Source organism: Anoplolepis gracilipes, unplaced genomic scaffold (assembly GCF_047496725.1).
Source record: "Anoplolepis gracilipes unplaced genomic scaffold, ASM4749672v1 Contig21, whole genome shotgun sequence".
NCBI lineage: Eukaryota > Metazoa > Arthropoda > Insecta > Hymenoptera > Formicidae > Anoplolepis > Anoplolepis gracilipes.
In genome coordinates this window covers 478,323-492,477 of record NW_027328671.1, presented here as the reverse complement: position 1 = coordinate 492,477, position 14,155 = coordinate 478,323, and the positions used below count along the sequence as shown (strand labels likewise).

At 37.9% G+C, this 14,155-nt stretch overlaps 2 protein-coding genes and 2 long non-coding RNA genes across 5 annotated transcripts in view; 2 read left to right on the top strand and 2 right to left on the bottom strand.

Annotated features, from left to right (window-relative positions):
• Nucleotides 1-14,155, top strand: part of LOC140675832 (uncharacterized) — a 77,749-nt gene that overhangs the window by 46,034 nt on the left and 17,560 nt on the right. The window lies entirely within an intron of this gene.
• Nucleotides 1,008-2,309, top strand: LOC140675839 (uncharacterized). Its single transcript, XM_072910455.1, has one exon. It carries the CDS (start codon nt 1,668-1,670, stop codon nt 2,307-2,309), a length of 642 nt encoding a protein of 213 aa, XP_072766556.1. The 5' UTR covers nt 1,008-1,667.
• On the bottom strand, nt 11,579-12,173 carry LOC140675820 (uncharacterized). Its single transcript, XR_012048484.1, has 3 exons — nt 12,093-12,173; nt 11,964-12,008; nt 11,579-11,869 (listed from the first exon to the last, which is right to left on the bottom strand). It is a non-coding gene; the product is annotated as an uncharacterized lncRNA (long non-coding RNA).
• LOC140675858 (uncharacterized) lies at nt 12,777-13,111 on the bottom strand. The gene is made up of 3 exons (XR_012048492.1): nt 13,031-13,111; nt 12,902-12,946; nt 12,777-12,807 (listed from the first exon to the last, which is right to left on the bottom strand). It is a non-coding gene; the product is annotated as an uncharacterized lncRNA (long non-coding RNA).

Here is a 14,155-nt window from a genome sequence, read left to right as displayed (position 1 = left end):
TTATCTTGATTCATAACAGTTAATATATATTTTTGTCCGAGTGGACCTAAATGCTCTCGAAATATGTTTACACCTGCGGACGTTTGCAATTCACGTTGTACCGTCGTAACCAACGAATCGGGTGTGGTTTCAAAAATTTCGTCGACGGGTGGTTGCTCGTACGATAATTGACGCGGTTGCGCAATTTCTATCTGAGTAGATGTGTCCGGTATCGTTCGTCTTTGATTAGGTGTAGAAGTTATCGGCAAATCATTTAATGAGACGTTTAATCGTTTTTGCTTTGAGCTCAAATCATTCAATGAGATTCTTGGTCGTTTTTTAACTTTAATAATTTTCTTTTCCACATGGTCTTTTTCGAGTATATCGAACGGCTCGATTTTCGATACGTCGGATTCTACATCGATGGTATTTTGAACAAGCTGTTTTAGAGGCTCGCTAATCGGTTTAAACTGTTTCTCCAACGCTACATCTTCCTCAATTTTACCAGTTTTTAACGCGCGATATTTTTTGTGAATTGACTCGCTCGTCTGTACAATTTTTCGCGCAATCTTTTCACGATCACTCATGTTTTTTTTTTTTATGTAGACGTTGCTCTGTCAATGTTTCGATAGCAACTGATCATTTTACGGTACCGCAAATTCATTAAAATCTCTTCTGTAACGTCCATTGTTCATTGAACTGTCTTTGTCAATTACTAGAAATCCATACTTGTGCTGCCAACATTTTTGGCATAACGCGCAAAAATCATCGTACGACATATCAGTATTTACATGATCGTTGTACACATGTCGCAAGTTTGTACCGTCTTGTTTAAATAAAATCAACAGATTAGCATTGTCGCGTATAAGATGCTTGGGTATCTTGGCATACGTTTGACAGAGATAGAAACAATCGACGCTTGAGTGTCGACCCATTGAGAAGTACTCTCTTATCGTATCTTGCTTGTCGCATGCCACGTCATCGAAGATAAAAACCGAATTCGGAAGCGCCTCTCTCTCTCTCTCTGAAATGACATCGCTGTTATTAGAGAACGTAAAGTAACCAATTTCATCTATCGATGATAGTAAATTTTCCAAATATTGATATTTTGGTTGTTGAAGAGATTTTGAATATATGTATAAATTTTCAAAGCGTATGCCGTTTGGACTTTCTATCAAGCTTATCAACAAGTTAGTTTTACCGCAATTCGAAGGGCCGCAAATGAGACCGCGTATTGTATTCGGTAACATTTTTCCATGTTTGTGTATTTCTTTTTCAGGCATTAGTCTATTGTCAAAATTTGTTACTTTAATTACCGTTGGTTGTAGCACGAATCGCATGACTTGTCTAATCAGACTTAACGATACTTTATGAGGAGGAGGAGGGTGAGGAGAGCCTATTTATAGATGCGCATCAAATCGAAACCGCTCAGTGTCAAACATGTTTCTTTCACTGTCGGATGACTGTGATATTCTCAACCTTACCTCAGAACAGTTGCAATATATACCGAAGATTATTTTATTGAAACAGTTTAGTCGTTACGTGGAACGTCTGTGGGACAAACTTCCGGAATATATAAAGGCTGATTCGAAGGTTCAGACCTATCGTCGCTGTTTCGAACATTACAATCGACCGTGGCAACGAACGCACATTGACGGTCCAGCGCCGATGATAAAAGATTGTTACGAATGTCAGCGAAAACCGTAAGAGGCTGTGGTCTGTTGAATCGCGCGATAAACGCACTCCCTATCGAATTACATATTCCTGGATATCAGTTTTGCGAACCGGGAACTCGTTTACAAGAAGGATTGGTTAGAGGCGATCGAGGCATCAACCCATTGGACGTCGCGTGTCGCGAACACGATTTAGCTTACTCGCGAAGCAACAACCTCGGCGAACGACACGTAGCGGATAGTATACTAGCTGCGAGGGCGCGAGAACGTATTACCGCGAAAGATTCGAATTTTGGCGAAAGAGCAGCCGCCACGGCCGTTTGGACGGTCATGAAAGCAAAGACGAAAATGGGTATGGGGATGAAAAAGTCGTCGACGAAGAAAAAGATTACGAAAAAACGAATACTTCCGGTAGCGAAACGCGGAGGCGTATTACCGATTCTACCAGTGTTGGGTGCTCTCGGATCTCTGATTGGTGGAGCGGCTGGTGTAGCGAAGATGGTAAACGACGGAAAATCTACGCAACGTCAGTTTCAAGAGATGCTACGTCACAATCGCGCCATGGAAGGTCGCGGATTATATCTCGCGCCATACAAATACGGACGAGGAATCTCAATGAGAAAGAAGAAGAAAAAAAAAACGTCAAAGAGACACTAAAAATGCCAGAGGGTGCAACTACCAACGTACAACTGCTGCAACTAGCAAAACGTATGCGCATTCCGTATTTTAGAGGCGTTTTTATGCGTGACTCATTACCGATCGGTGGTGTATATCGAAACGAGAGCGGTATCATAAATTTGGATAACGCTAAAGGCTCGGGTACTCACTGGGTAGCGTATGCAAAGAGAGGGAATCGCGCTATATATTTTGACAGTTTTGGCAATCTTCGTCCGCCGAATGAATTGATACGATATTTAAATGTGTCAAAAATAGATTATAATCATACATCCTATCAAACTTATAATCAAAGCATCTGCGGACAATTGTGCTTGCAGTTTCTCCGAACGGTCGATGCATGTGAATTTAAATAAAAAATATATATTAAACATATATATCGCTATGTATCTTCTTTATAAAATCCTATCCTTCTTCCTGTATATTATATAATAATAATAATAATAATAATAATAATATGTTACATTGATATATTTTTTAATCGAAAATGTATAGTTTATTGGAAATGTGTCAAGAATACTTTTAATATCTTAATAAGTTACGTTTATATTTCTTTTACTGCAGCCTTCTCTCTCTTCTCTCTCTCTCTCTCTCTCTCTCTCTCTCTCTCTCTCTCTCTCTCTCTCTCTCTCTCTCTCTCTCTCTCTCTCTCTCTCTCTCTCTCTCTCTCTCTCTCTCTCTCTCTCTCTCTCTCTCTCTCTCTCTCTCTCTCTCTCTCTCTCTCTCTCTCTCTCTCTCTCTCTCTCTCTCTCTCTCTCTCTCTCTCTCTCTCTCTCTCTCTCTCTCTCTCTCTCTCTCTCTCTCTCTCTCTCTCTCTCTCTCTCTCTCTCTCTCTCTCTCTCTCTCTCTCTCTCTCTCTCTCTCTCTCTCTCTCTCTCTCTCTCTCTCTCTCTCTCTCTCTCTCTCTCTCTCTCTCTCTCTCTCTCTCTCTCTCTCTCTCTCTCTCTCTCTCTCCTTTCCTTACACATCATACTCTCCTTATGCTACGTCTATAGCGCTGCCCTTTTCCCACCATTATGCTCTCCTTGTCCTACGCCTATAGCGCCTTCCTTCTTACACTACATCGTACTCTCCTTGTCATACGCTCTATTGTGCTCGCAATTTTTCCGAGCGGTCGATGCACGCGAATTTAAAGACATACATTCCGCTATTTAATTTAGTATTCGTTAAACAGTTTGGTCAACATGTCTATGACATTCACGCTGACTGGGAAGAGCAGCGTTCTCGCGGCAAATTACTCGCCCACCGTAGATTTAAGCGATGGTGAATACGAACTCGGTCTAGCGGATTTTGAGAGTTATCACACGATATCGAACGTGAATTCCTCGAATAATAAATTTTACTTTGGCAAAGACGATGCGGAAATTACGATTCCCGAGGGATCGTACGAGCTGCAAGCGATACATGAATTTTTGAAAAAAACAATTTCACGAAAACGTTCGCAACACGCAGTTCGTGATGGTGATAAAAAACAAACTGACGACGATGACTTCGAGGCTGGAGAATGGCCGATAGTGCTCCGCGCTAATTACAATACGATGCGGAGCGAGATCAAATGCGCCTACAGAATAAATTTTAGCAAGCCTAACAACATTGGATCGCTGCTAGGATTCTCGAACCGTATACTGCAGCCGCGAAAATGGTATGAGTCGGACGTGCCGATTAACATTATCAACGTGAACATTATCCGCGTCGAATGTAATGTCACCGCGGGTGCGTACAACAACGGTAAACTCGTTCATACGATACATGAATTTTCACCGAGGGTACCACCAGGATATAAGATATCGGAAACACCGGCGCACATCATTTACCTACCGATCATCGTACGGAGCATTACGGATTTAACGTTACGCGTTGTCGATCAGGAAGGACGATTACTCGATTTTCGAGGAGAAGAGATCACCATTAGAGTGCATGTACGACGGCGACAAAATTAGCGTGTGATGCTCGTGCTGAACGGATCGAAAGACGTGAGAGACAACACAATTTTTACGACGCCCGTGACGACAACAACAACAACAACATCAGAGATTTGCTAATACGCAATCTTGCGCTAAGAAAAAGAAATTGAACGCATCAAACGTTGCGTTTTTACAATCTTTGGGATTCGCGGTGCGAAACATTTGAACGATGACTGACATTCTCAACATCGCGGACGAACCGATCTTTGACGATCGCATCGTCAAGATTGAGACTCACGCATACAACCCATTCGCCAACACAACGTTCGGACACAGTGACGAGATAAGAATACCCATACAACAACAGGATCTGTATACATTACCGTACGAGAGTTTCTTATACATCGAGGGAGAATTGAAGATAAACAATCCAACTGACGGATCTAATGTGGTACTGCAAAATAATTGCGTAGCATTCATGTTTGACGAGATTCGATACGAACTCAATGGCGTGGAGATTGATCGCAACAGAAACGTGGGAATAATGAGTATGCTCAAAAACTATGTAACAATATCATCCGATAAAAGCGTGATTATGAGAAATGCTGGCTGGAGTGATCCAACTACTGTAAATGGACATTTTAATTTTTGCGTACCGCTCTACATGTTATTGGGATTTTGCGAGGATTACAGACGCATAGTAATTAACGCTCGTCACGAGTTGATCTTAATACGATCGCGCAATGACAACAATTGTCTGGTTGGAGCTTCGGTGGTGGAGCCTGTGATCAACATATTCAAGATACAATGGCGAATGCCACATGTGCTGTTGAGTGAAATTAAGAAGTTGTCTATGCTGCGCGCTCTGGAAAGCGGACGCTACCTCAGCATGGGTTTTCGCTCGTGGGATCTGTACGAGTTTCCGCTGTTGCAGCGTACAACCAAGCATTCGTGGGCCATTAAGACCGCGACTCAGCTGGAGAAACCACGATACGTTATCTTTGCTCTGCAGACAGGTCGGAAGAATGTTATGCTCGAGGATATGAGTAAATTCGACGACTGCAAATTAACAAACGTGAAACTTTATCTGAACTCGGAATGTTATCCGTACGACGATATGAATCTGGATTTCGATAAAAACAGATGGTCGATTCTACACGACACGTACGCGCGTTTCTACAAAAACTATTACGGATACGAGTACCTCGAACCGAGCCTCACCGTCTCACTGTTTCTACTTTACGGTCCGTTTGTAATCATCGATTGTTCTCGACAAAACGAATCGGTGAAAAATGCTACCGTAGACGTAAGAATAGAATTTGATTGTAAAGAAAATGTGCCGGCAAACACTACCGCTTATTGTCTCATTTTGCATGATCGCGTTGTCGAATACAATCCTCTAACGAACGTAGTACGTAAAATTTCATGAATCAACACTGGCAGGAACGCTCGTCTTATCAGCCAACCAACCAACGTTCGATTCTTCTGTAAACGAAATTGGAGAATCGCATACCGGATCATATAACATAAAAACTTGCGATACTCGATGATTAACGTCAGTCGTTCGTCGTCGTAGTCGTCAGTCGTTCGTCGTCGTAGTTCTCGCTAATATCTCTTCATTATGGTTGTGCCAACGTTTGTGGATCTTCAAGGATTTATTATCGATAAAAAATTTATCGTGAAAGAAGTTGCGATTTTGACGAAGGGATCTGTACTCTCTCATTATATTTTTACGAGTCTTGCACCATTTCGTTTGCTCACAAGGTCTGAGAGATCTCAGGTTGCATGGTTGGTTGGAAAACATCACAATCTGCAATGGGAAGATGGAAACGTTCCATACTACATGGCTAAACGTTTAATCACTGAGGCTGTGACGTTGAAAGATACATCTTCTCGAGTGTATGTCAAAGGACATGAAAAACGAGAATGGTTGGCAAATTTACTGGAAGACGATGCGAGAATCGGTCTTATTATCGAGACATTGGATAACGACTATGACGACGTTCCAGCTTTAGATAAATTAGATGCTACTCTGCGTTGCGATAGACATGTACGAAATTGCGCTTTACAAAATGTATTTAAAATATTCAATTGGTGGTCGAATCATCATCATGAAGGTTCAATCAACCCATATTTACATTAAAAAACTATAGTTCAAGTATTATTTTCTATATTCTGTAATTAAATTTTTTTTAATTTTAAATAAATTTGGAATTTTTATACATTTATATATTTCTTTTACTTGTCACCTTCTTTCCTTACCATCATGCTCTCTCCTTTCCTTACACATCATACTCTCCTTGTCCTACGTCTATAGCGCTGTCCTTTTCTCACCATGCGCGCTCTCCTTCCTCTCTATTCTTTCTCTCACCATGCACGCTATTCTTTTCTCTCGCACCCATATCTCCTTTTCCTACCATCGTGCTCTCCTTGTCCTACACATACACCACATCGTACTATAGAACGCCTGATTATATTTATTATTTACATTTATAGTCAAATATACATGATAATGCCCACCCACTGTGCGGCACATTATTCTTTAGCGCAAACATCCGTACCGTCAACGGTCTGTTTATGTTATCATTTAGCCAAAAATTTTTATCTCACGCTTTGGCGTATACATTTGTAACCGAATATTTCAATCATTGTATACATTTGATTAGATTTCATCATACGACAGCCGCACACACGGTGCTCGAGCTTTTGAATAATTTAGTATCGCCTAAACTACAACGTCTTCGATAGTGCCATGAATTCTGTAGTGCAATTTTTGCAAAATCGCGAAATTGGTTTACCAAAGACTTATACAAGATCGTTAAAACTGTTTTTCGAGATCCGTGACGATATAGATTTTTTATGTGATGTGGTCAATGAAAATACCGATATAGAACTTATGCAATTTGAAGATCCTGTTGTTGCGGAAATAAAGTATCTTCGAAAAGAGAGGCTGTTACAGATAAAAAAAGAAAGAAGGATAGACTTTTTAGAAGAAAGAAGAAAGCGATTTGTACATAACTCATTTGATACACACACACATTAAACTACAACGCCTTCGGTAGTGCTATGAATTCTGTAGTGCAATTTTTACAAAATCGTGAAATTGGTTTACCAAAGACTTATACAAGATCGTTAGAACTGTTTTTCAAGATCCGTGACGAAATAGATTTTTTATGTGATTTAATTGATGAAAATACCGATATAGAACGTACGCGATTAAAACATATTCCGGAAATGAGGTATCTTAAAAAAATTAGGCTGCGACTGGTAAAAAGAATAAGAAGGAAAGCCTTTTTAGAAGAAAGAAGAAAGCGATTTGTACATAACTCATTTAATGCATACACACATGTGTTGAAAAAAACTGAAAAAGGCTCAAAGGATCTTTTGTCTATCGACCTTGCTGTGTAATTTAAGCCTAGATGCTGCTACACATCCCCTACTTTTCTTTCCCGAGACGTTGGCTAACTCCGTTAGAACTTTCATCAAGACTGTGTTAGTCTGTGAACGACTAAAGTGCGCAAGTTTTAAGGATGCCACACCACGAGATGTGTTCGTTAGTGGATATAATTTTTACTCAAAACTGGCGTTATTTGGCAAGGACGATGAGGGATCTCGCACATGAATTAATAAGAGTTGTGCTAAATATAGTAGCATTTAAAAACGTAAGTATTTATTTTTTAAAAATAATATTGGCACTAATAGCGTTACTAATAGTACTAATAATAAAGTTTTTTTTACAGTACGAGTCACAGGCTGATGTAAAAATTAAGGGATTCGTAAATATTTATGATAGACAAATTAAAAGGATGTTCCGGCGCCACGAGAGAGAGTTATACGCATGGGTGCGTGACGATCTTTGGGGTGACACTCCCGAGAACCGGAGGCGCGAGGAGGTGACTCCTCAGTTTAACGAGGATCGTCTTTGTTTGCGGAAACTCTTTGGTGAGCTTCCGTATGAGGTGTGGGAGACAGAGGAACCGTGGCTCCCCGAAACTCTGCAGGAGGACTCCAGGTCGTCAGATGAGAGAGAGAGAGAGAGAGAGACTCCGAATAGATTGTGAGTATTTATAATTTTTATCATTTTAGAAAATATTTTTAAAGTACTAATAAAAATGTTTTTTCTGTTTCAGAGCTGCTACCCTAGATCATTATTTTAATTTTTTAAAATTTTCTACTATAATTTTAATTCTTTTTTATATTTTAATTTTTTCAATTTTCTATTACAATTTTAATTCTTTTTTATATTATAATAATTTTAATACATGCACAAACGCACACACACACACACTTTATATGTATACACATACACACTTTTTAAATAAAATTTATGTTAAATTTATATATATATATATATTTATTACTTATCCACCTTCATCATCTATCCCATCCTTCTTCTTCTGTATTAGATATAATTAGATAATAAGATAACATATAATATTATAAAAAAAACTTAACATGCGAAAATTATCTTTTTTCTCGCGTACGCCTTAGCCTCCGTCTTATCGCGCCTCCGCTATCCTCATTCCTCTCTATTCTTTCTCTCGCACCCCATAACACGCTATCCTTCTTCCTCTCTATTCTTTTCTCTCGCACCCATATCTCCTTTTCCTACCATCATGCTCTCCTTTTCTTACCATCATGCCCTCCTTTTCCTATCATCATGCACTCCCTTGTCATACACATACAGCGCTTTCCTTCTCACACCACGTCATACTCTCCTTGTCCTACGCTATATAGAACGCCTATAGCACCGTCTCCCTCTACCACGTTGCGAACGTCTATCGCACCGTCTCCCTCTACCACGTTGCGGACGTCTATCGCACCGTCTCCCTCTACCGCGTTGCGAACGTCTATAGCACCTTCTCCCTCTACCGCGTTGCGAACGCCTATAGCACCTTCTCCCTCTACCACGTTGCGGACGTCTATCGCACCGTCTCCCTCTACCACGTTGCGGACGTCTATCGCACCGTCTCCCTCTACCGCGTTGCGAACGTAATTATTTATTGCAAATATACATTATGAATAAACAGAGTGGGGTGATTATTTTATCTATAACAGTTGACATTCCTCTCTCTCATCGTCAGACCTCCGCAGTCATTCGGAGAGGACACTTCCTCCACGTGCGGAACCATATGTATGCCCCCCCCCTCTCCCCCTCTAAATCAGGGGATGTTTGGTACCACCCTCCCCTTAATCTGGGGGTGGGCATTTGGTACCTCCCCCTTCCCCCTCAGTCTAAGGGGGACATTTGCCCCTTCCCCCCGCGATTGAGGGGGACTCCCCCCCTCCCCCCGTCAGTGCGGGGGGGGGCCGAGGTACCTCGCCTCGTCCCCCCCGCTTACCTCACCCCCCCTCAGATCCCTGGATTAGAACTCTCTTATTATACCTACTTATCAGGCTTGATTCTATCTTGAATGCATGAAGGTCAGATGAGCTTTCTTTCGTATTTAAAGCAGCGCATACTCTAGTAGTTTTTGAGAAAATATAGTGATGAAAGCTCAACAATAGCATACTGAAATGAGACCGGCACTACAACCATGTGAAAGACTCCATTGATTTTTGAGATTTCAAGTTGCCCATTCTCAGCCTCTAATTGCTCGGACAGCAAATGGTTCAAGGAGGTTGTGAGCTACATCGGCAGGAAGAAAATACCACACTTTAGAGCGATTCTGACGTGGGCCAAAAAACGGCCTTATTGACACCTCTCCTTTAACTGAAAATCGTCTCTATTTGATCTTTGATTAATGAACAATTTGACACCATGTTTTTCAAAGAAAACTTTCATATCAAATATTTTATGATAAATATTTTACAGAGTAGTACTATTAAAAATAATATCGAAGAAACAAGTTGAATATAAATTTCCTCATTGGACATTCATTCTTACAATCTCTTCTCTTCCTGCCTTCAGACTTGATATTGCGTATTACCATATAGCTTTGGTAACCGGATAAATTAGCAGAGATATACATTTTCCTTCAGAAAATCAAGCGATCTTCTGAAGGATTTTCAGCGTCGATGTCTCGAGGTAGTTAGAAATACGCGACTCGGTATAACAGAGTGCCGAGGAGATCAATAAGATAGAGATCAAAGACTTCGAACATGCTTTTGAATAGGAGTATGACAAAAATCTGAGTTGGCAGATCAATCGTAAACTGTACCATATTTGTAATACAAAAATTTATATGGAAAATAGACGCGCATATAATATTGTGATTAAAAGAAACGTCTTGACAATTGATTAATTAAAAATTTAATCCAAATTCAAGTTGTTAGAATATTCAACACAGTTTTATATTTCTTTTAACCTTTTGCACTCGGTGAATTTACACAGCATTGTATATATATATATATATATATGCGTATGTGATAACCATTGATTTATTCTCTAAATATACACATGTTCGTAATATATTGGATATACATTTATATTTCATACTCTCATGCCTATATATTCAAAAAATATATAACTCATTCATTGTTGCATTTAGTTTCTTTATTATATAATAAATAAAAGTTAAAAATTATGTTTTTTCTGTTATATAATAAAAATAAAATCATAGGTTATTTATTAATTGAATAAAAGTTAAATCACACATATTAGAATTTCAAATATTTTAAAGCTAATATTTTTTATATTTGATATTTTTTAAATATTTTAAAGCATTTGAAAAAATTATTGTAGGTATCTTTTAATTTTCACGAACGTTGATTGATTTGATTTACACAAGTTAGACTTCTTCGCACTTATATGTATGACAAGTAAACAAATATATATTTGATCATCTAGATGAAACGATCCCTTATGGTATATAAAGGAAAGAAAAAAGGTGCTTCTCTCCGCCCTCGTGGTAGAAATAAGAAGAATGAACTTAAGAATAACATAAGAGAACATCAGATACCAAAATTACTTTATCTATACTTGTATATGTATATATGCATTTGGAGTGTTTTTATATATCCCTGTAAAAAGTTCAAGAACGATAGATCTTGAGTATATATATTTTGTGACGAAATCAACTGAATGCACTTTAGTTTATAATTAAGAGAAAATTAATCAGGCAGTTATAATTACAATATTGCATTCTGTTTTACCTCAGCGCATAACAGTTTTATTATTTATAATGGATTATTGATCTCTCTCTCTCTCTCTCTCTCTCTCTCTCTCTCTCTCTCTCTCTCTCTCTTTCTTTCTCTTTCTCTTTTAATTAATAATTAACTTAATATACATTACTTACGGATTGCCTCTTTTTTTCTATACATGTTCTTTGGTATTAAGTGCAGGAGGGAAATTTTTGTGCATGATTTCGTGTAGAAAAGAGGCTAATCTGTATGTTGGACTGTTAATTGAAGAAACTATGATTCTAAACGGTACATTGTTTTTGTGCACTTTGGGAAGTCTATATGCTCTAGGAATTATTCCATCACTCATGTATAATGATCTATAATTGGCATAAGAAATATAATTATTGTTCTTCCATCTTTTGAGCAAATTGTGGACATCGTTCGTCACTTTACTCGTGGGATCTTTTACTTTAACTTATGCATCTTGGTTGTTAAATGCCTTTTGTAAGCATCAAGCCTACTAAAAGGCTTGATGCATTGTTGGCATTTATATGTTGTGATATTTTCTATTCCCTAAAACAAAATGATTAATTAAATAAAATCGCCAGCGAGATAATTCGGAAGGTATAGTGCACACACAAATATATTTTAATATATATACACTTACCAAAGAGCTTAAGTCTCTCGCGAATTTAGCGGATTGTACAGGTCTCTGCAATCAAAATCAACATTTTATGATATGTGCATGTATATATGCATATGTATTTTAAGAAATAAATTAGAAATATATACATACGATTTCTTTGTCTGTATTTAATTCCTGTAACGGCCTTCTTTCGGGTGGCGTTTCTAAAACATATTAATTTTGGTAATTAACCAGAAAAGCTGCCTCAGATTTAGATCAAAATAGGCTTATTCGACGCGTTTTGGCTCGAAACAAACAAATCTGGCAGAGATAATCGTCGCTCTGCCCCGCGAACGGAGATATTAATTGTTAATAATGACAGATTATTTTTTTTTTTTTTTAATAAAAACGTGATTCTCTCTCTCTCTCTCTCTTTCTTTCTCTTTCTCTCTTGATTAATAATTAACTTGATATACATTACTTACAGATTGTCTCTTTTTTTCTATACATGTTCTTTGGTATTAAGTGCAAGAGGGAAATTTTTGTGCATGATTTCGTGTAGAAAAGAGGCTAATCTGTATGTTGGACTGTTAATTGAAGAAACTATGATTCTAAACGGTACATTGTTTTTGTGCACTTTGGGGAGTCTATATGCTCTAGGAATAATTCCATCACTCATGTATAATGATCTATAATTGGCATAAGAAATATAATTATTGTTCTTCCATCTTTTGAGCAAATTGTGGACATCGTTCGTCACTTTACTCGTGGGATCTTTTACTTTAACTTATGCATCTTGGTTGTTAAATGCCTTTTGTAAGCATCAAGCCTACTCAAAAGGCTTGATGCATTGTTGGCATTTATATGTTGTGATATTTTCTATTCCCTAAAACAAAATGATTAATTAAATAAAATCGCCAGCGAGATAATTCGGAAGGTATAGTGCACACACAAATATATTTGAATATATATACACTTACCAAAGAGCTTAAGTCTCTCGCGAATTTAGCGGATTGTACAGGTCTCTGCAATCAAAATCAACATTTTATGATATGTGCATGTATATATGCATATGTATTTTAAGAAATAAATTAGAAATATATACATACGATTTCTTTGTCTGTATTTAATTCCTGTAACGGCCTTCTTTCGGGTGGCGTTTCTAAAACATATTAATTTTGGTAATTAACCAGAAAAGCTGCCTCAGATTTAGATCAAAATAGGCTTATTCGACGCGTTTTGGCTCGAAACGAACAAATCTGGCAGAGATAATCGTCGCTCTGCCCCGCGAACGGAGATATTAATTGTTAATAATGACAGATTATTTTTTTTTCAATAAAAACGTGATTCTCTCTCTCTCTCTCTCTCTTTCTTTCTCTTTCTCTTTTGATTAATAATTAACTTGATATACATTACTTATGGATTGTGTCTTTTTTTCTATACATGTTCTTTGGTATTAAGTGCAAGAGGGAAATTTTTGTGCATGATTTCGTGTAGAAAAGAGGCTAATCTGTATGTTGGACTGTTAATTGAAGAAACTATGATTCTAAACGGTACATTGTTTTTGTGCACTTTGGGGAGTCTATATGCTCTAGGAATTATTCCATCACTCATGTATAATGATCTATAATTGGCATAAGAAATATAATTATTGTTCTTCCATCTTTTGAGCAAATTGTGGACATCGTGCGTCACTTTACTCGTGGGATCTTTTACTTATGCATCTTGGTTGTTAAATGCCTTTTGTAAGCATCAAGCCTACTCAAAAGGCTTGATGCATTGTTGGCATTTATATGTTGTGATATTTTCTATTCCCTAAAACAAAATGATTAATTAAATAAAATCGCCAGCGAGATAATTCGGAAGGTATAGTGCACACACAAAAATATTTTAATATATATACACTTACCAAAGAGCTTAAGTCTCTCGCGAATTTAGCGGATTGTACAGATCTCTGCAATCAAAATCAATATTTTATGATATGTGCATGTATATATGCATATGTATTTTAAGAAATAAATTAGAAATATATACATACGATTTTTTTGTCTGTATTTAATTCCTGTAACGGCCTTCTTTCGGGTGGCGTTTCTAAAACATATTATTTTTGGTAATTAACCAGAAAAGCTGCCTCAGATTTAGATCAAAATAGGCTTATTCGACACGTTTTGGCTCGAAACGAACAAATCTGACAGAGATAATCGTCACTCTGCCCCGCGAACCGAGATATTAAT

Excerpts from the sequence above, each read along its gene's own strand:
- LOC140675839 (XM_072910455.1), top strand. The coding sequence starts at position 1,668 with ATGTCAGCGAAAACCGTAAGAGGCTGTGGTCTGTTGAATCGCGCGATA.